General features: G+C 37.6%; 1 protein-coding gene across 3 annotated transcripts in view; it reads left to right on the top strand.

The window, feature by feature from the left end:
* JAKMIP1 (janus kinase and microtubule interacting protein 1) overlaps positions 1-19,592 on the top strand; it is a 163,814-nt gene that overhangs the window by 69,119 nt on the left and 75,103 nt on the right. For all 3 annotated transcript variants that reach the window (XM_032984547.2, XM_042807583.1, XM_032984545.2), the window contains 2 exons: positions 3,110-3,382; positions 16,195-16,689. In XM_032984547.2, the coding sequence (XP_032840438.1) occupies positions 3,254-3,382; positions 16,195-16,689 (624 nt within the window). In that variant the 5' untranslated portion in view covers positions 3,110-3,253. The remainder of the gene's footprint in view (positions 1-3,109; positions 3,383-16,194; positions 16,690-19,592) is intronic.

The raw sequence follows: 19,592 nt of genomic DNA, 5'->3' as shown, positions 1-19,592 counted from the left end.
TTATCCACATTTACTAAACAGTAAATGTGGATAGTCAGCTAGAAGGGAATGTAGGCACCCACTGGTTCTAATGCTTTCATTTGGGAATCAGGATGCACGCACTTTGCTGTAGCCCTTGTGTGTCTGGGCTTTGTGCCTCTCTGAGTGCATAGAGAGGTTTTGTGTTACCATAGGTCCTGCTTTTGAAATAAGCTGGAACACGTATCTAGGGAAGAGTAAAAATGGAAATGTTTCTATGCCCACCAGCTCAGGTTTTGGGTTGTGGGATTTTTTTTTTGTTTGCTTGTTTGTTTTGGTGTTCTTTCTTAATGCCTATAAAAGAGGGTGATTTTCTTCAGGTTCTGGGTCTAAGCTTTTATTCTGCCTGAAAGGTTCAATTATTAAGTGTTGGGAGTTACAGGAAAAAGATTGAGAATGATGTTTTGAGATTGTCCTTTAAAAAATCCTAGAGAGTACTTTGAAGAGTAGTGCTGAACTCTTTAAGGCTAATTTAATGCTAAATGTAACTTGAACAGCTTTAAATAATGCATATTATATTTAGACCTCCACATTTTCAAAGATAGGACAACACCATTATTTTGGTACCTTAGCATGGGACCTGATTTGGTAGAGGGTTTGAATGATGGTGACTCTGGGATAGAATATGAACTCGGCAGTCATTGAGAGTTTTACCTGACCAGGACTTCAGAGACAGGCCAGCCACTGAAGTACATAAATGTATGTTTATATGATCATATTGAATGATCTAGTATCTTCATAATATGCTTGGGAGCATGGAAAGGAGAGGAGAGATTATTGTTACTGAACTAAATATACATGGCAATTTCAAAACACTCCACATTTCAAATCTATTTTTCAGTTTTCTGAATGTCATGTATATCCACATCAAGCACAGTTACCTAACTTTCTCATTTTACTGATAGAGAAGCAATCATGTCTATCACTTAGATGTTCTTTATTCCAAACTGTAATTGAGATGAAGAGGTGGGGGGGAATCCAATAAGGCTAAAATTCATGTAGCCGGGCCAGTGAGGGATGGTTTTGGTTTCCTTAATTTAATTATCTACTGAATTAAATAATATATAATCCAGCTGCATCAGGAATTTTGTTTTAATAAGGATTTCAGGAATAATTCTTCAGTAGTATCTGAATACCCCAGATAGTCCCCCAGAAGGGGAACAATTAATTTCCCCTTCCACCACTGTAAATCCTGTGGAAGTATTATAAACTGGATTTGCATATCTTTGTTATTTTAGATTTTCTTTACAAACTAATCAGGGAAATAACACTAGCGACTGATTTTTTAATTCAAATTTTCCATACAGGTAAAGATTTTGAGTGAAATATATTGATTAAATAGACTTTAGTTTTAGTCTTTAGCATCATAGAAACTCCATAGATTAATACCATGAAATTCCTTTATTAAGAACAATAATTCCACAAATTTATTCTACTCAGAGTTCTTTGATTCAAGTTACTGTAAGAATATTGCTAATTTATTTTTCTTGAATCAACAATTATGTGTAAAATCACAGCAGCACCAGTGTTTGTTTGTTTTGTAAGGTAGGTTTGATACATAAATAGCATTAAAATTTCTTGTTTTTTCATAAATTGTATATTAAAAATGCTCACTATAATGACTTTAAGGAACAGATTAAATTTTGTTGCATAGGATAAATTGATAGATTATCGAGTTTGGAAGGAGAGACGTCTGATATTACAAAGCAAACCAGTGATTTCACTTAAGTTACTTTAACAAATAATTGGTATAGTTGGTCTTTTTTTCAATTGCCTTTCATAAATTAAAGAACTCCATGGCAATATTGCCAAACAGACTGAGACTTGTCCTGAGTTCTGTTCACATTTCATCTAATTTGACTGATCATTTTGACCAAGATATGTAACTCCTTGGTTTCTCAGTCCTTAAAGAGGAGAATAAAACATGTATTTGGTTGAACTCGACAAATGGTGTTTGTCTGTACACACCTGATGTATTATTTGTTAACCCTTCTGAAAGTATGTGCTAAAGAATCAATGAGATTTTCATTCTAATAAAATTTCTAAAATAACTCCCAGACAGCAGTAGCTTGGAAAGAGCAATTTATCGTTTGAAGGCAATTTGGTAGCAATTTTATTGGAAGTATAATACTCCAGGAATATAGTTCAGTATTAAAGCAGGAACCTCTCTGCTTTAACAGCAATTTAATTGTGAAAATTATGTGGATATTTAAAATAAGCAGAGGATGGGTTTGGAAACTAATTCAGCATTAGATAGCACTTGTTGCTCAGTTTGTTCTTGTGGAGTGCCAGGTTATTCTTAGAGGAGAGCAGAGAGAGACAAAAAGCCACAGATTAAGCTTCTATAACTACTCATAAAGCAAACTAATAGTGGGATTTCCTATTTATTAGAACTGGGGTTCTTTGTCTGGTATTGGTATTCTCCTTGAATATTACATAAAGCTGATTTAAGTAATTAAATACTTTTTAAGCTTCGAGGCATGCTGGGGAATGAAAATGAAGTTAAATACCTTCATGTTTTGATTAGAGCATTTCAAACAGTATCAACCCTGAACATAAACAGTTTATATATGATATTTTAAACAAGTAATTTAAAACTATTTTTCCAGTTTTGTGATACCTTTTCCATATATCCTGATGTTGTGAGACTCAGTGATAATTATGAATGATACAATTTTGAGTTGTAGCTGATACATTAAAGTGAGAAGTGCTTTTTTCTTACTACAGGAGATTACTATTTCCACTGAAACACTGGCAGCCTCAGTAAATTTATGGTTGTCCCTGTGTGTCTTGGCAATCCTGAGCATGGACCAGAGCAGGTCTTGAATAAGATGATTTCTGTTTATATGCTGTATTCATCATAACTGTAAAGAATTTTATTTCAGTGGACATCAAATTACAGTGGATAGTATTTAGATAAAATGATGAAATATTCTGTAGCTAATTTTTTTCTAATCTATTTCTTTCAAAACTTAGTACACTATGAAATGTAGTATATACTACAAAGAATTTCAGCATGCTTTAAAACTGGATGTTTGATTCTGCTCAAAGCTGTAGCCTAATTCTGTTTCTACTACTTTGTTTCTTCCAGGACATGAGAGACTGCTCCCACAATGGCAGAGATCTGTGTGAAAGATTTTGCTGAACACTGCACGACTCTTAAATGCTAAAGTAGAAGGCACTAGCTGGTAGCTCAGTGTGGAGCAAAAATTTATTTTAAACTTCAAAAATAATTATGTCAAAGAAAAGTCGTGCCAAGGGAGAGAAGTCCGACATGGAGATTGAAGCCCTGCAAGCTGCTAATGAAGAGCTACGAACTAAACTAACCAACATCCAGATAGAATTTCAGCAAGAAAAAAGCAAGGTATTTGTCTATATTTTGTGATCATTCTTCTTAACAGTAGCACTGTTAGAAACCACCAGAGCTTGACTCTTAAACTAATTCAAAATGCATTAGCCTTAAAAGACAAATATGTGACAAAGAAGTGAACTTGGAAGAACCACTGATGAACTGAAATTGGTGCTAACTATTTTAAATAATGTGCAAAAGGCAGTAAATATGCCCAAACATCGAGTCACTGAAATTTTGGTCACAGCAATACAAATGGTACTAGCTTAGTGCAACTTAAAGGCAGCAAAGGAGTTTTGTACTTGATCTTAGCACTGAAAACTGTATGTTGTAAAAAGAAGTGTCTTCAGAGTCAATCATCATCACTGTATTCAAAGCATGTCACTTCAAATGCCTATGGAGAATGTAAATTAACTGGAAATCATCTGTGTAGGAGTGATGTGATTTGATTTCCTGAGGTGGTGTGCGCCGTTGCTCTGAGCTTTTCGATGATGCAGCCAATTGCTAATGAAGCAGATCCATCAATATTTGTCTATCTAGCACATGCTCCACAGGTATTTGAGTAATCAAGAGAACACCTAGGAGAAATTGTTCATTCTTGAAGTATATCTATATTTATAAAGATTAGCGTTTACTTTAATCTATCTCTGTAGCAGTTTAAAATATGGACAAGCCAATAAGGTTGTTTCTATTCTATTAGTTTATTAATCTCGATTAGTGCATTTGACTTTGCACAAGAGAGTCCTGGAGATGAATCAATGTGAATATAGATTTATCTGTGTGTGATTGGTGCTACTGTAGTTGCAAGAGTCTCAAGGACTCACCAGTGGAACGATTATGCAGTGAAAACGTGTTGACTCCATAGCTTTGTTCTAGCCTTGTTTCTTTATATCAGTGTAAAATTTGGGACACCTGAATAATAATAGTCCTGTATGTTCCAGTTTCTTTAACAGCCTTGTGTGATACTCAGCTTTGAATGGACTTATCTTTCATTTTTTAAATAAAAGAGCAAACAAGAAACCCCTTGCATACATAATCTTCAGAACTGATTTCTTACAGAGGAAAAAGAAAGAATAAAGCCTTAATTCTTGTTTGACTGATACGGTAGGTTCAGGATCTATCAGCCAACTGAATTTGTGTTGCCTTGGAAATTTTTCTTCGCAGACTAAAGCAAAAAGTCTTATTTCTTAAGGGTTGGCAGTATTGGTGAGTGAACAGAAAAGACAGATTTTTTTTTTTTTTGCTATTGGATTCCTCATCCAACTTCTCCCACACTTGTTTGATATAATGAGAAAAAAATATAAAATGAGAGTGGCAGAAACTACTGCTTTTTAAAATCACATACCGTGAAATTTACTAGTGGCTGATACCCTCTAAAATTGAATTTACCAGCTGATAAATTGTATTATTTCATTGTAATTTCTAGTGTCTCAGTGCTTCTTTTTGGAGGCTTGTGAGCTGGTGGTACGCTATTTACATTAGTAAACTTTCTAGTTATTTAGTCTTATTTTCTATTTTGTTCTATATTACTTTTAATGTAGACATACAGACGTGAATTTTATTATCATCTTTTAATTGCATTAAAAAGAGCACATAATTATAAAGCTATCTTATGCCTTGGACAGAAGAATGAGTTAATTTTCAGTGTTTAAATTACTCCGATTCTAAAAAAATCTACAAAAAGATTACAGGAATCCTAAGAATTGTTTAGCTCTGATTATGCTTCCAGGTTTGATGCTTTACCTGCCATAGCGTCAAGCTTGACTCTGATTCAGTTAATAATAAAATATAGCTACAAGACCATGACAGCTGTAGGAACATTTTCTAACACTAGTCTGTTTATGTATCTATATCCAGTCTGGTAAGGGTTGCTTCAGTTTGGTTATCTGTTCATCTTTCTACAGTTTGAGAATCTAATATTTTCTGGAGTACTGAGGTTGTTATAGGAGACACATCTGTGTATTGTGCACATATGTGTGCAGAGAAATGAGTGAGCTCACATATGTCATGTGTAGCTGAATATGAAAGAGGAAATTACAGCCAGAGTGCTCTAAAATGCTACTAAATATAGTGCAGTTCATAGTAAATTCTGTGGCATTTTGGAGTGTGTTTCTGGGAGGATGGGGAGGGAGAAAACTTCAACCTATTTCCTACATCTTTGCAGTGGTATTTGCTCTAAATCATTTAACTAGAATTGAACTGTGTAGTTTACTTCCCACCATCAGGGCAACAGCCTGCTCTCTCTCTGCGCCACAGTTAGATAGAATGCCTTGACTGACAAGATGAGTAAATTAAAGCCATACAGATTTTTCCTCTTCAGACTGTAGCTTAAAAATGAGTAACAAAACCAACAGAAATTACAGCTTGGTATCAGAAAAGTAAAAATGCTGTGCCTAGAGAATTCTAAATAGATTAGATGGCTTTATTGGCACAGAGGTAAGAGAGAATTTATCGAAGCTGCTAAACAGACAGCTCTGTGTCCCGTGGGACATAAACTGTATTAGGAAAGGTAACAAAGTCTTGTGGGGCCAATTAATTTAATTTAATTCTCCTAAACTATTTTGTCCCTCATGTATATGCCTATATTAATGATTTATCTGAGGAAGAACCTTCTAATTGATGAGAGATGTCACAAATGGAAATTAGTCTTAACTTACTTCTGCCTGCAAAACAGTGGTGTCTCTGAAATAGAATTTTACCCCAGAGACATCCAAAATTTTGTGCATATTTTCCTAATTAATTTTGTTTCATTTGTTGTTGAGCTCTTTAAAGAAATTCTTCCTGTGAAGTTGTTCCCCTCCATGCTTATGTGATACCTGATCCAAAATTGATATGTTTGCAGTTCTTTAAATAAGCATCATTGTGGATCTTGCTGGTGGTGTTTTGGGCCTCTGGCACAGAGCAGCAGGATTCATTTATGTTGCCTAAAGGGTGAAGCAAAAGTTGTGGCCCTGCCTTAGTTCCCTTGTACTGTCTCTTGTTTTTGGAACACTTATTTGATAGATTTGGGCAGCCTATTGATATGTAGCATGTCCTCCTGGGATTGTACATTTGCTGCCATCTATGGAGAGCCTGGAGAAGGAAATACGTGAAATGAGCATGGGCTCACATACTGCCCTCTCTGCTACTGGAAATGTTTGTTTGGAAGACATCCAAAATTTGGGTATCGAGTAACAAAAAAAGTTGACTGAAGCACAAAAATTATACTTATTTTAACATGAGTGGAGGCAGGACTCAAACTGAGCCTTAAGGTACCAGTGCAGTAAGCACAAGGAGCTGCAGTGAATGAGCATGGTCTTGGCAGTCAGAGTAAAAAAAAATGTGAAATGTTTATAAATTCCTATGCTGAGTTCATGAATATTTAGGAACAAGTATTATAAAGTTACCTACCCCTACTGAGATAGTTAGCAAATACTAGAAGATAGTCTTCCAATTTTCAGGTTGTACTTTCTTCTTGATAGCATGTGTAGTGTTTGCTGTCACTATTGCTCCATCTTCACCAAGTTCTGTTATTGCTTTTAAATATCCATACTCTGCTTGTGACTGTATATTTAGAGACTGGAGATCACAACAGATCTAGGAGTTGGAATAAATGAGATGTTTCAACTCAGTTGCCACTCTATCACCTCACAATTTTATAGATTGTTTTTGTAAGTCCTCATGCTTTACCCATATTTCTTGGGGTTTTTTTGAGCTTTGATTTCAGATGTTGAATCTGTATGTAAGAGTAATTCCTTGTAAGTTGAAAAAAAATCTATTTTCAATTTGTAAAATAAAAAAAAAAAAAAGAGAGATAACATCATACTGTCAAAACAGCTTTATTTACTGGGGATTAAAAATGTCGTATGGAAAAGAGTTATGGCCCGTATGTGTGGAAGAACTCTAAATACAGCTGTTGATTTGAGAATCCAGACATGCTGCGTATATATATAAATGAATGTTATTCCTGTCTGCTATGTATGGAATAAGAAAGGAGTTGGTTAACTTATTCAACTATAAAGAGTGTACTGAATAGCAAGGAGGCACTAGGATATTATAACTGGGAATGAAATATAGCAAACCTCTTGGATTAGGGAAATAAATGATGTATTGGTAAAACCATGTATAGTTACTCCTGCCACTACTGACTGGGATTAAAAGGAAGCACATCCCTTTGGGTAGGTTTTCCTGACAGGAGCTGAAGGACATTTAAATTCAGCTGTTCTCTGCACTTGATATATAGATGTAAATTATCAATACTTAACAAAATCACTAAAATGAGAGAATTTTGGACATTGCCAAACATTGGACAGTAAGTGTGCTGGGTTTGTGTGGTGGGGTTTTTGGTAGCAGGGGAGGGGGATACAGCGGTGGCCCCTGTGAGAAGCTGCTTGAAGCTCCCCTGGCTCCAAGTCAGACCCACCCCTGGCCAGGGCCGAGCCAGATAGTGATGGTGGCTGCACCTCTGTATTAACGTATTTTAGAAGGGGAATCTGGGAGGGGGTTGGGACCTGTGAGGAGGAGTTTCGAGGAGGACACCTATGCAAACACTGAGGTCAGTGGAAGGAAGGAGAAGGAAGTGGGGGAGGTGCCCTGGAGCAGAGACCCCTGTACCCTGTGGTGAGACAGCAGGGCTGCCTCCTTCAACCCATGGAGGTTTGTGGTAGAGCAGAGGCCAACCTGGAGCGGGCGGAGGAGCCCACACTGGAGCAGACAGCTACACCCAAAGTAGGCTGGGATTCTGAGGGGAGAAGCGGCCTCTGCTGTTGTAGTTCAGCTCTGGGAGGACTACAACACGCGGGGGTGACCCATACCGGGGCAGCTCTGGAAGGGCTGCTCCCATGGGAAGGATTCACACCAGAGGAAGTTCATGGAGGACTGCTTCCCATGAGAGGGGAGCCACATGGAGCAGGGGAAGAATGTGCAGCATTCCCTGCCTCTCCCAAGAAGGAAGGAGTGGCGATCTGAGTGTAACCCCCATCCCCTGCCCCTGCGCTGCTTGGGGGAGAAGGTGTAGAGAGATGGGGTGCAGAGATGAGCCGTGAAAAAGGGAGGGGTGAGGACAGGTGTTTTTAAAATGTGTCACTTCTCACTGTCCCTCTTTGTCTGTTAAGTGCTGTTTTTATTAGTGTTTGAATTAAAGGAATGTTCTTTTTCTTCCCCTAATGAGTCAGTCTTTTGCCTGTGACTGTAATGGATAAGCCACGGCTCCCTGTCCTTATTTTGCTTCCTGAGTCTTTTGCTTCATTTGCTCCTTCCCAGTGCTGGGGGGAAAGGGGGGAGTGAATGGCTCCCTGGTGCTCAGTTGCCCTCTGGTCTCAAACCACAACAGTAGGTAACAAAGTTACTAAGAATAAATCTGGCAGTGTTACTGCAGTCAGAATTCAGAATTATTAAATGAGTGAACATGCTAGTCATGATAATGCAATTTCTAACTCAGGTAAAACAGATACTGGAGAGGCGTGAGACATCAGTAGATGCTAAGCAATGATTATCATTAATTTGGAAGAATCAACAAGAAAATACGAGAATTAAACCTTTCAGAGGGTATCATGTTGTAAGAGGTCAACAGAAAATACAGTGGAAGAGATCCTAAAAAAATCTGATGTTACAATGTGATCTACAGAAAAATTCTACTTAGAGCTGTAGTAGGGCCTCTAAAATTAATGTATCTTATCAAATGATATATCTAAGCTATTTAAATCTGTAAAAAAAAGACAATCACTGGAGTCTTCAGAAGTTTCTAGGGGATCCAAATATAGCACAGGGGAAAGAGACACATTTCATATATTCAGATATGAACAGAAACATATTTTCTGTGATCCTTTGATATTGTCACATAATCGTGAGAGTTTAGGTTAAAAGATTATCAGAAGTGGAAATGCTTGGGGCAAGAAAGATCCCTGTAGATACGGTGCCTTGATTGTTGTATTTATTCTTTTTAAAGAGGTTTATTTATTTATTTATTTGTTACTGGAAATGGGCATGCAAGAAGAGGGTATTTATGAATGTGGACAGAATAAAGAGTGAACACAGGAGGGTTTTTGCTATGGAGAAGGAAAAATGAGTAAGATTATAGATAAATGAAATAAGAAGTAGAGGCAGATGGACTGGAAAAATGGTGACTGAGTGTACTGTTTTGGCTGGGGTAGAGTTAATTTTTGTCATAGTAGCTAGTATGGGGTTATGTTTTCAATTTGTGCTGAAAACAGTGTTAACAACAGGGATGTTTTCATTATTGCTTACATAAGAGTCAAGGCCTTTTCTGCACCTCACACTGCCCTGCCAGCCAGTAGGCTGGGGGTGCACAAGAGGTTGTGAGGGGACACAGCTGGAACAGTTGAGTCCAGCCAACCAAAGGGATATTCCATGCCATGTGATGTCATGCTCAGCATATAAACGGGGGGAGGGATGTTGGTAGGGGGTTGCTGCTCAGGGATTGACTGGACATTGGTCAGTTGGTGGTGAGAAATTGTCTTAATTTGCACCACGTGTCTTTCTTGGGTTTTATTTTCCTCTCTCTTTATTTTTTTCTCTTTTCCTTACAATTTTTTAAAAAATATTATTTGTTTTTAATTATTAAACTGTTTTTATCTCAACCCACGAGTTTCTTTCTCACTTTTACCCTTCCAATTCTTCCCATTCTGCGCTGGGCGGGGAGCAGAGTGAGTGAACAGCTGTGTGGTGCTTAGTTGCTGGCTGGGGTTAAACCACATAACTGATCAGTGAGTGCAAGTTCCATCAAAGCAATGTCTGATATGGTGGAGTCATGTCTGACTGCTGCTTCTGCCACTTCAAAGCTCTTATTAGAGGAGATGGAGATTCAGAGAAGTGGTTGCCTGAAAGTAGAAACAAGGCAAAACATGTCAGATTCTTGGGCAACTGGAAGTGGTAAAAGCTACATTCAGAAGATGCAATATGATGCTGTAATTGTGAAAGAAGCCAGGAGTTTTCCTAAGCTGTGACCACTAGTCACCACCAATAAAAAGATGAAATCAGGCCTGCAAGTTCTGCAGAAGTCTTTCACTATCTTAAGTTTGAAAGTTCTAGATTTGCAAATGTAATACTCTACAGAAGTTATCATATCCTAAAAAGTACAGATTTTTAGCATCTTTTTCCCCTGAAATAGTTTAAATTGTGTTCATTTTAGCACAGAGGTCTTGCAATCCAGTTGATGGAGAATTTATCCTTGACACATGGAATTAATTCCAATAATTATCAACCTTTCCTGTTGAGCATCTTCATCTTTTAGTTCTGACACTAGCCTGCTGCACAGTAATTTTCTCTTGCTACAAGATACATCATTATGCCATGTCGCTGCCAAGTAGGAACTTCAGGTGTCCAGTTATAAGTCATCCAGTGTCCCAAAATTGACTGAGTAGTCTCTGATGTGGAGACCAAAGTATGAGCCTGTGTTTGGGCGGGATATGGATTACTGCTGCTGTTTATACTCGGCTCCTTGGTGTAGCAGTGTGTGGAGTGCCTTTCAGAGACTCAGCTTTTGGGGTTGCTTCTCTTTATTCTTGGACACCATACCAGTGTAGACATATTAAAGCTGATCCAAGTAGATCTACAGATTTCCTTGATGAATATTTTAGACCTCCACAAGTGGATTTCCGATATGACTGGAGACTGAAAACCTGATTCCCTTCCGATTTCAATATCAGCTCTTTTTAGCTTGTAACTACAGTGAAGCAGCTTTTTTTTGCCTGATATTTTCCTGGTTATAAACAAAATACCTAGCCACAAAGAGCTTTCCCAGTGGCCTAGCAATCGCTCATTAGTCTTCAGATATTCGGTTAAACACCTTGACTCTGGTGCTGGTGAATGAAGATTGCAAGAAGGAAGAAGGCAACAATACTGTCCTTTTCTAGCCACTGTGGGGTGGAAGGCGTATACTAGAAATGTCTCTTCGTTGCCTGGAAAAACACAAGGGCAGAAGAGAATTATGCAGGATTGACTTGCCAATTTGTCATTTCAGAAGAATATAGGAAGTTGATCTGGTATGTCTTGTTACAACCTGGTAATACCAGTATATTACCTGTCTAATTTAGAGTAAATTGAGTTGGTTCTGAATATGGAGCAATGAAACCTTGTGTTACCCTGAAGCAGTGATATTTCATAGCACTTTGCAGAAAGTACTCAAGAATCTTCAACATCAGGCCCAGAAAAATGTACTCCTGTTAAACTTTGTTGAAATTCTTCAAATGATCATGGTTGGAGCAGCTTAAGCTGCACTGGTTACCATTGGACTTGTGTGTATAGGGACATACCAAAAAGAGAAGGAAGGAGATAATTTATTACTTTTACTGATTTTGTTATTTTGTCCCTTTTTATGTCACTGGAAGTGAAGTCTGCATTTAAAAACGGTTCTTTTTTTTGCACACTTTCCAAAATAACCCAGTCACATTGCTCTACTCTGTTGCAGGGAATAAATTTTTCAAGCTATTGCTGTAGATGTTGCTGCAATTCGGTGAAGCCATATTTAGTCGCACAGTATGATAATTTGACAATTTGGTTTTATTTCTTGTCCTTTTACTTAAGTTAGATAATCACTTTCATTTTTTAAAAAGCAAGGTAAATTCAGGTTTTTAAGAGAAGTGTAAAAATTGCTACTGAATTATGTTCCTTCTCTTTCAAACATCAGTTTGTATTAGACTATGTGACCCTGCTTTTGAATGTAAAAAAGTATAGGGGAACCTTTCTCATGATGGGAGAATTCCTGTGGAGTTAAACTAGGGTGTACAAATCTGCTCAGCATGTGTTTGCAGTGATGAAAATATTTATTTGAACATGAGTGAAAAATGTGTATTTCACCAAGGAAGGCTGATGGTATCCTGGGCTGCATTAGGAAATGTTGCCAGCGGGTTGAGGGAGGTGATCCTTCCCCTCTGCTCAGCACCACATCTGGCCACATCTGGAGTGACGGGTCCAGTGCAGGGATTCCCAGTGCCAGAGAGATATGGACAAACTGGATCAAATCCTGTGAAGGTCTATGAAAATGCTAAATGGCGTGGAGCACCTGATGTACAAGGAAAGGCTGAGAGCTGGAACTGTTTAGGCTGGAGAAGAGAAGGCTTGGAAGGACATTATCAATGTGTATAAATACCTGATCGGAGGGTTAAAGACAGAACCAGACACTCTCAGTGGTGCTCAGTGAAAGAACAGGAGGAAATGGGCATAAACTGAAGTACAATAAATACCATTTAAATGTAAGATAGGGTTTTTGTTGGGTTTTTTGTTTGTTTGATTTTTTACTGTGAAATGATTGAACACTGTAACAGGTTGCTCAGGCAGATTGTGCCATGTCCTTGGAGATATTAAAAATCTAACAGGACACTGTCAAGACCAACTTCGTCTGCTTGACAGCAGGGCTGAACTAAATGACCTCTGGAGATTCTTTCCAACCTCAGCTATTCTATCACTCTATATTCCCTAACTCCAAGCACAGGTTACCTAAGTACAGTTGAATTAATTTTGAAAAGCTAGTGTAGATGTAGTAATATTTTTTAAATGGAAGACCAGTTAATGTGTACTTGGGTTTGGGGGTTTTTTTGCCTTTTTTTTTTTTTTTTTTCTTTCCCTTGAAGCTTGCAAGGTAAATTTCTTTAGTGTAATTTAAATAGTAGAGTTTCCAAAGTCATTATGGTGCCCTGATACTCTTCCTGACTTTGTTTCCCTGTTGGCTTCTTGACTTCATTTCTTGGTTATGCTTCATATTCTGCCTGTGAACAGAACAGCTTTCTTCATTTAAAAAAAAAAAAAAAAAAAAAAAAAAAAAAAAAAAAAGAGTGCCGGAAATTAAAAAAAGACAAATTGCTTTAAAGTTTAAGTTCCTTTTGAAACTGAGACTTGGGCATATGGGAAAATGCCACACTACTATTTTCATTCAGTCAGTTGCTCTGGAATCCAGACGTGTACAGATCTGCACAGTGTGCAGGAGAGACAGACGGAGGGGGTGCGAGAAGGATGGCTGATGGCTTTCTGGGAAGCCCTAGACAGAGAGATCTAACTTCCCATCGTCTCTGACGAGAAGCAAAACCAAGAAAAGACTTTTTGAAGACCTTGGGAATTAAGATGCACCTTCTGTACTGGGTCATGAGGAGTTATAGGCATTTAAGATGTGGTATAAAAATCCAGGAGTTTTAGAAGGATTCTTCTGGTTTACATGGCTCTTGCTGAAACTTTTAAGTAAAATGACTAGTGACATACGATAATACTCAGTTACTCTGTGTGGTTTAATATGTGTTCTCACAGACAGCAACAATGCACATAGATGTTGCCTTCTTTCAGTTTAGTGAAAGACAAAAAAATCTGAGCAAGTATGCCGTTTTGTGTAACTCAGTACGCCAAAATTTCAGAATCCATTTATCGCATATTAAAAATGCTTTTGGGAAGTCACATTCATTAATGAGTTGTATTGAAAACTGCTTTTCAGTTGCATACTTTATGTACAATAAGACTGATTTTAAATTACTGTAGTTATGGAGGTATATTAACCTTGTTTATATATGCCATTATACAGTTTGTTTTCCTGTGTCATCATGTCATCATTACTAGGTTTAATTGTTCAGTTTAATTTCATTTTTTTTTTTGCTTATCGGTAAGGAAATAACTAACAGATTTAAGTAAATAATGTGTTAGCTCATTTTCATTATTATCTATAAACTCATCCACTTGTGATAGTAAATAGGTGAGCAAGTGGCTTAGTTTTGTTACAGTATTATAGAATGGTTTGGGCTGAAATGGACTTTTGAAGATCGTCTAGTCCAGCCCCCATGGACAGGGATGGGAGAGTCTTAGACTTTCTTGTGGAAATGGGAACCCTAATTCAAGCACTGAAAATCAGTACTATCCACCCTAGGCTTGGAACTAAACCTCCTCCCACCAGAAGAAATAGCACATGGGTATCTCCTGCAGGTAATTTCCAATATCCAGACTTAACATTTTGGGAGAAAAAATAGCTAACTAAATAAATATATCTTCATAAGATACGTTATCTGAATCATCCTGGAATACAGTAACCATGTCTGTACAATAAAATCTGCTTCTGATGGTGTCTGATTCAGAGCTGTTACCTTTTCCACAGCTGTAATTATAGTGCTCTCCCACCTGGTGTTTAGTCCACAGTGCATCTAGATTACTTTCACGAAAATGTAGATACTTTTCCAAAGTCTCTTGCTCCAGCCTGTTTCCTTTCTGTTTTCTTTTTTTTTTAGAATCTAGGGTAAGCTTGAGTCGGTTAATTCTAAAAGTTACTTTTGAAAATAACAGGATCATAACACCTTCTGCACAGGGAAAGTCTTCTGTCCCTGCTGTCTAAAGAATTCAGGTGAAGTTCAGACTCTGGAAATCCTACTTTCAGTGCTGTGGGTTTGATGAGTAACATGTTGGTCTCATTTTATGGTCACTCTTAAATTAAGTAGTAAACTTGGATTGATTGGATGTGTTATATCTAAAGCTTTTGAGTTAAGATGTTCCACTTTTCCTAAAGCAAACACACAAAAGTGCCTGTTTAGATCCTACCTGCTTTCAATAAACAAAATAGTGAAGGTTTCTGGGCCTTTCCTGAACTAGTATTGCTTTTAATTAACTCTTTACTTTTGTTTTGACTGTAGAATCCAGAACCATGCAAAAATTAGTTTCTTTTCATAATAACCTCATAGTAGATGATAGTCTGAATATTATTAGAGATCTTACATCCTTTCTGCACTAATATGAGGCAAATTGCAATTCTGGCTTGTTTTAGCAAAAATTAAATGCATTGTAAGAATAGATCCCAGCTTTGTATATAGCATCTTTGCAAGCAGTCTAGGAATATTGTGACAATACCTAACATCCTGCGGCTCACTAGCCTCCTTTTACCATGAAGTGCTGTTTGATATGTACGTTTGTAATGCCGCTCAAGGTTAAAACACGAGCTTTGAAATCTCTGCCTCTGACTTTGCTTTAGATGAGAAGTACATGTATAGAGCCCATATTTTGGCAGTCACTGTGAATAGGGATAACACAAAGACGTTACTGACACTACGCATGATGAAATATATTATTAGCCTTTCTGGTATACTATAATAGAGAAGCCAGCCTTTCTCTCTCTTTTTTTGTTTTGTTTTTTTTTTTTTTTTTTTTTTTTCTCCTTTCTTCTAAATTAATATCTAATCCCACTTGGAGAAAGCATTGCTTTCCATGCAGCCTTCTGAACATCATTTTATAATGAAGTTTCATCACAGTGGGTATTACTATAATAGGCTACGAGACCTCTCCCCTACTCTCTCCCTAACCCTTAGAGTCACTGGCCTATATTTTTTGAAGTGTCTGGGGACTGTGAATAGTCTCAGTTTTGGGGTGTCCTGTCTGAGGCCCCTTAAGTAGACTTGATTTTTCAGAAGGTCAATTCTTTTGGGCTTACCTAATAAGGACTTTCCCATTAAAATAGCTAAGAAATTAAGAAATCCCAAATCAGTGTATTCCCAGCATAAACACAAACTCTGATTCGTTTTCCATCTTGTAGGGCACAATAGAGGGGTTATGGATGAGAGTAGTCTGAAGTAGTTGGTGGAGGAATCAGGAGAGAACTAGATTGGATGCTGCTTGGTTTTAAATTATTCCCTAAAGCTGTGAGAACTTGTTGCCAATTGCACATCTCCATAGCATATAACCTGCACACACACATGGCCTTTTTCCAGCTCTGGTTCTCTAGTTGTTTACTGGAGAGAGATGACAGGTGCGCAGTCTTTGCTTTTGAATATTCGGGTTGAGTTTTTCAGAATGTTTTAGAAAAAGCTCCCTTGGTGACTTTTAAAAGTGTGGTAACACTTGTTAATCAATATTTTATATTGATGTTCCAGGTGGGTAAACTGAGAGAGAAAATCCAAGAGGTTAAGCAAGAAAGGGAGCAGGAGCAGCACAAGCACACTGCCTATGTTTCTGAACTGAAAGCCAAGCTCCATGAGGAGAAGATGAAGGAACTTCAGAGTGTCAGAGAACTACTGATCCGACAGCACGAGCAGGAGGTAGCAAGAATGGTGAAAATCAAAGATGGTGAAATTCAGCGTTTGCAGTCAACAGTCAATGTCCTGCGGGATGGGGCGGCCGACAAGGTGAAGACGGCGCTGCTGAGCGAAGCAAAGGAGGAGGCTCGCAAGGCGTTTGACAGTGAACGAATGAAGTTGCAACAGGAGATCTTGGAGCTGAAATCTGGCAAAAAGCAGCTTGAAGAAGCTTTAAACAACATTATGCAGGCAGATAAAATGAAGGCTGCTGACCTGCGCACGGCTTATCAGTCCCATCAGGATGAGATTAATAGAATAAAGCGGGAATGTGAGAGAGAGATCCGCAGGCTGGTAAGTTCATTAAGTAATGTGTGCTTATTTCAGTTTATAGCAGGTGGTAGCATATTGCTGTATGTGCCCATAAATATCAAACCACTCTTTTGCAGTAACATCTTTCGTCAGTGTTGGTTGATATAATAGGCCACTATTTCCACTGCTTTCTCCTCCTTACAGCAAAGATGAACCTTGTCTCTATGGCTAGCCCAACCCAATCCAAAGCTTTATGTCCCACCAAATGGAATATGATTGTACCATGACTTTCCAGGATGAATTTTCTCAACAGATCAATTAAATAGACTTTCCCTTTCCCACTTGCTCAATTCTATTTCCTTACGAAGTCCCGTTGACCAAAGCAGTCAGGCATTGCTCATTTGGCAATGCAAGAACACATTTGTGAGATAGCAAAATTAACTTTTCAGAGGGCTTTTATATTTATATTGAAGGAACCAATCATGCTGAAACAAGGCAATGTCTTTGCTTCTTCTACATCATTATCGAGGTCGTTTGATTTTGAGCATTGTCGCCTTTTCTTATTTTTAAAAATGTCTGTGTTTTTTCTACTGCAACAGAAAAGTTAGGGCCTAGGACCGCAGACTTTTTCCATGCTTCATAAACCCTAGGACTTCAACACACATGGCAGACAATGCTGTTTATATAAAATTGAAAAACAGGCAATATTTCCTGACAGCAGGTGCCCCAAATATTTCAAAATTTTCAGCTTTGTAAGATGTAAAGAATGTAAGATGGTCGATACACAGTATTACATTTAGAGGGTTCATCATCAAATAACACTTTTGTTAGGTACCATGATATTTTTCATGTATATGTATATATCTGATTGTTAATCTGCCTAAACTAGCAGTACAAAGGCTATGCAAATAAATTCTGAAATTATAATAAGCATATTTATCATATATCAAGAAGTACAGACTTTAAATGGAATGAAACATCCCTTTTCTTAAGAAAAACATTTTATCAGCTTGTGTTTACACAGGAATGTCCTCTTATTTATTGTATTCCTCAGGAAAAACGATGGTGAGGGCAAGCTACAAATGTGTAATATCTGTTTAAAGGTGGTGATTTTCTGTCTGAGTCAATGCAGCCTCTTAATGCAGTTAATATTTATGCTTTAAATACATTGGACATTGATTAAGTTTCAGGGGTATCATTTCCTTGATTAATTAAAGACCACTGCAAAGACTATCATGAAGTTTCTGTAAGCAGCTTCTTTCATATTTTGTTCCATATTACAAATGTAGAATTTAAAAATCATGACTGTAAGATATAGGTAATTTTAGAAAGTGTTAAAGAGAAGGCTCCTACATTGTGGCATGTGTTTATCTAGAGAACAATTTACAAATATACTTAACCTTCTCAAGGAAGGTTACCTCACCAAGAAATGGTGAGATGAGGCATGTACTGGTGCACCCCAAATTCTGTCATCCCAGTTGCCCCAGTAACCACATCTGTCCTCTGTCTTTGAGTGGTATTGTAAAGGAAACGCTTAGCGCTTCTCTTTCAAGAGTAGAAGCTTTCAGCCTGATGTGGTATGAAGGAGATGGAGGGGACTCATCATTTTCTGTCTGGCACAAAAAAATCCCATTGAGTCATTCAGGATGTTAATTGGAGCCTTACGGGGCCTCTGCTACTCTACATCTAAAAGGGTGACTGTACTGGGAGAGTGTGTAGATAACTCTTGTTTCCCGTTCCCAGCCCCAGAGGCAGCCTGCCATCACTCTCAAGGGCTTTGTCTGGAAATGGTCATATCTTCCCCACTGCAAAGAAGTACAGGGGAAAAATAATCAGGAGCCTGGTATTGCCTTGTAGTGCTTTGACTCCTTTCATATAAAGAATTTCATTTTTTTCATTAAATTGTATGGTTTGTTTTTATGAAAGAGAATCGGTTTTTTGTTTTGTTTTGTTTTTTCTAGGAATTCATAGCGATTTAGGCAGTGTTAACTGCATAGGGCACTCTTTCATTCTGGGGTGAGGTAAAAAATACTGCAGGGTTCCTAGATGCTACACTTTTCCTCTGGGAGAGCAAGTAGGATTACAGAATCAGATCATTGGGATTTTTCCCTCCCTCCTGTCCGCCTTATTTTAATTAGCGCAAGGGATGCTTGCCTTCAGTTTCAGATTAACTGTACAAATTGAGGATTTGAGGTACTTTATTAGTTTAGTTCCAACCCTTGTGGGATGAAGTAGCCACGATGTGGCAAGTAGTGTTACTAGTATGAGCACAGTTCTGTAACTGACCTTTAATAAATGTGCTTTTTTGTATGTGTGTTGTGTTTTATGGCACTGTTAAGAAATCAGCATCTTTGGTATTAATGGCCTAAATGGGCTAGCCATACTGTAATTCAAATTCAGATAGAGTAATTCACGATACAGTGTCTGATTGTCTTGTTAGACTTGGCTGATTTATTTTGCGTTTTAGATCACAGGTTAGTTTCTCAAATGTATTTTGTATGGATATTGCAGATTAAAAAAATAAAAAAAAAAAATCTGTATTTTTACCATTGATTATAATATCCATGAATAATTTGAGTAAGATCTTGCAATTTTTACCTTGTCATCAAAAAATGTAGTGAGAAAGGAAAAAAGCAATATCCATTGTCTATCAATATAGGGATACAATTACACTGAGTACATAAACAGACATGCTTGTATTGTACAAATGTCAATATTTCAGAAATATGATGAATCAGTTTTGAGATTGTCTTCAGAACTTTGAATTGAGCCATGAAAAATGTCCAATAAACCTCAATACAAACAGGATTGAAGAGGGGAAGATCCTAGTGCCTAGTAAATGAAAGTAAAATAGCTATTGGGCAAAAAATATAACACGCTTTTTCTCTGTGCAGTATGAAATGATAATAGAATTTGTCAATTCTCGTAATTGACTTAATATAACA

The sequence above is a fragment of the Tyto alba genome, unplaced genomic scaffold, assembly GCF_018691265.1.
Source record: "Tyto alba isolate M040663 unplaced genomic scaffold, T.alba_DEE_v4.0 Super-Scaffold_6, whole genome shotgun sequence".
NCBI lineage: Eukaryota > Metazoa > Chordata > Aves > Strigiformes > Tytonidae > Tyto > Tyto alba.
Note: the sequence above shows the minus strand (reverse complement) of the source record. Positions and strands in the feature narration are given on the sequence as shown.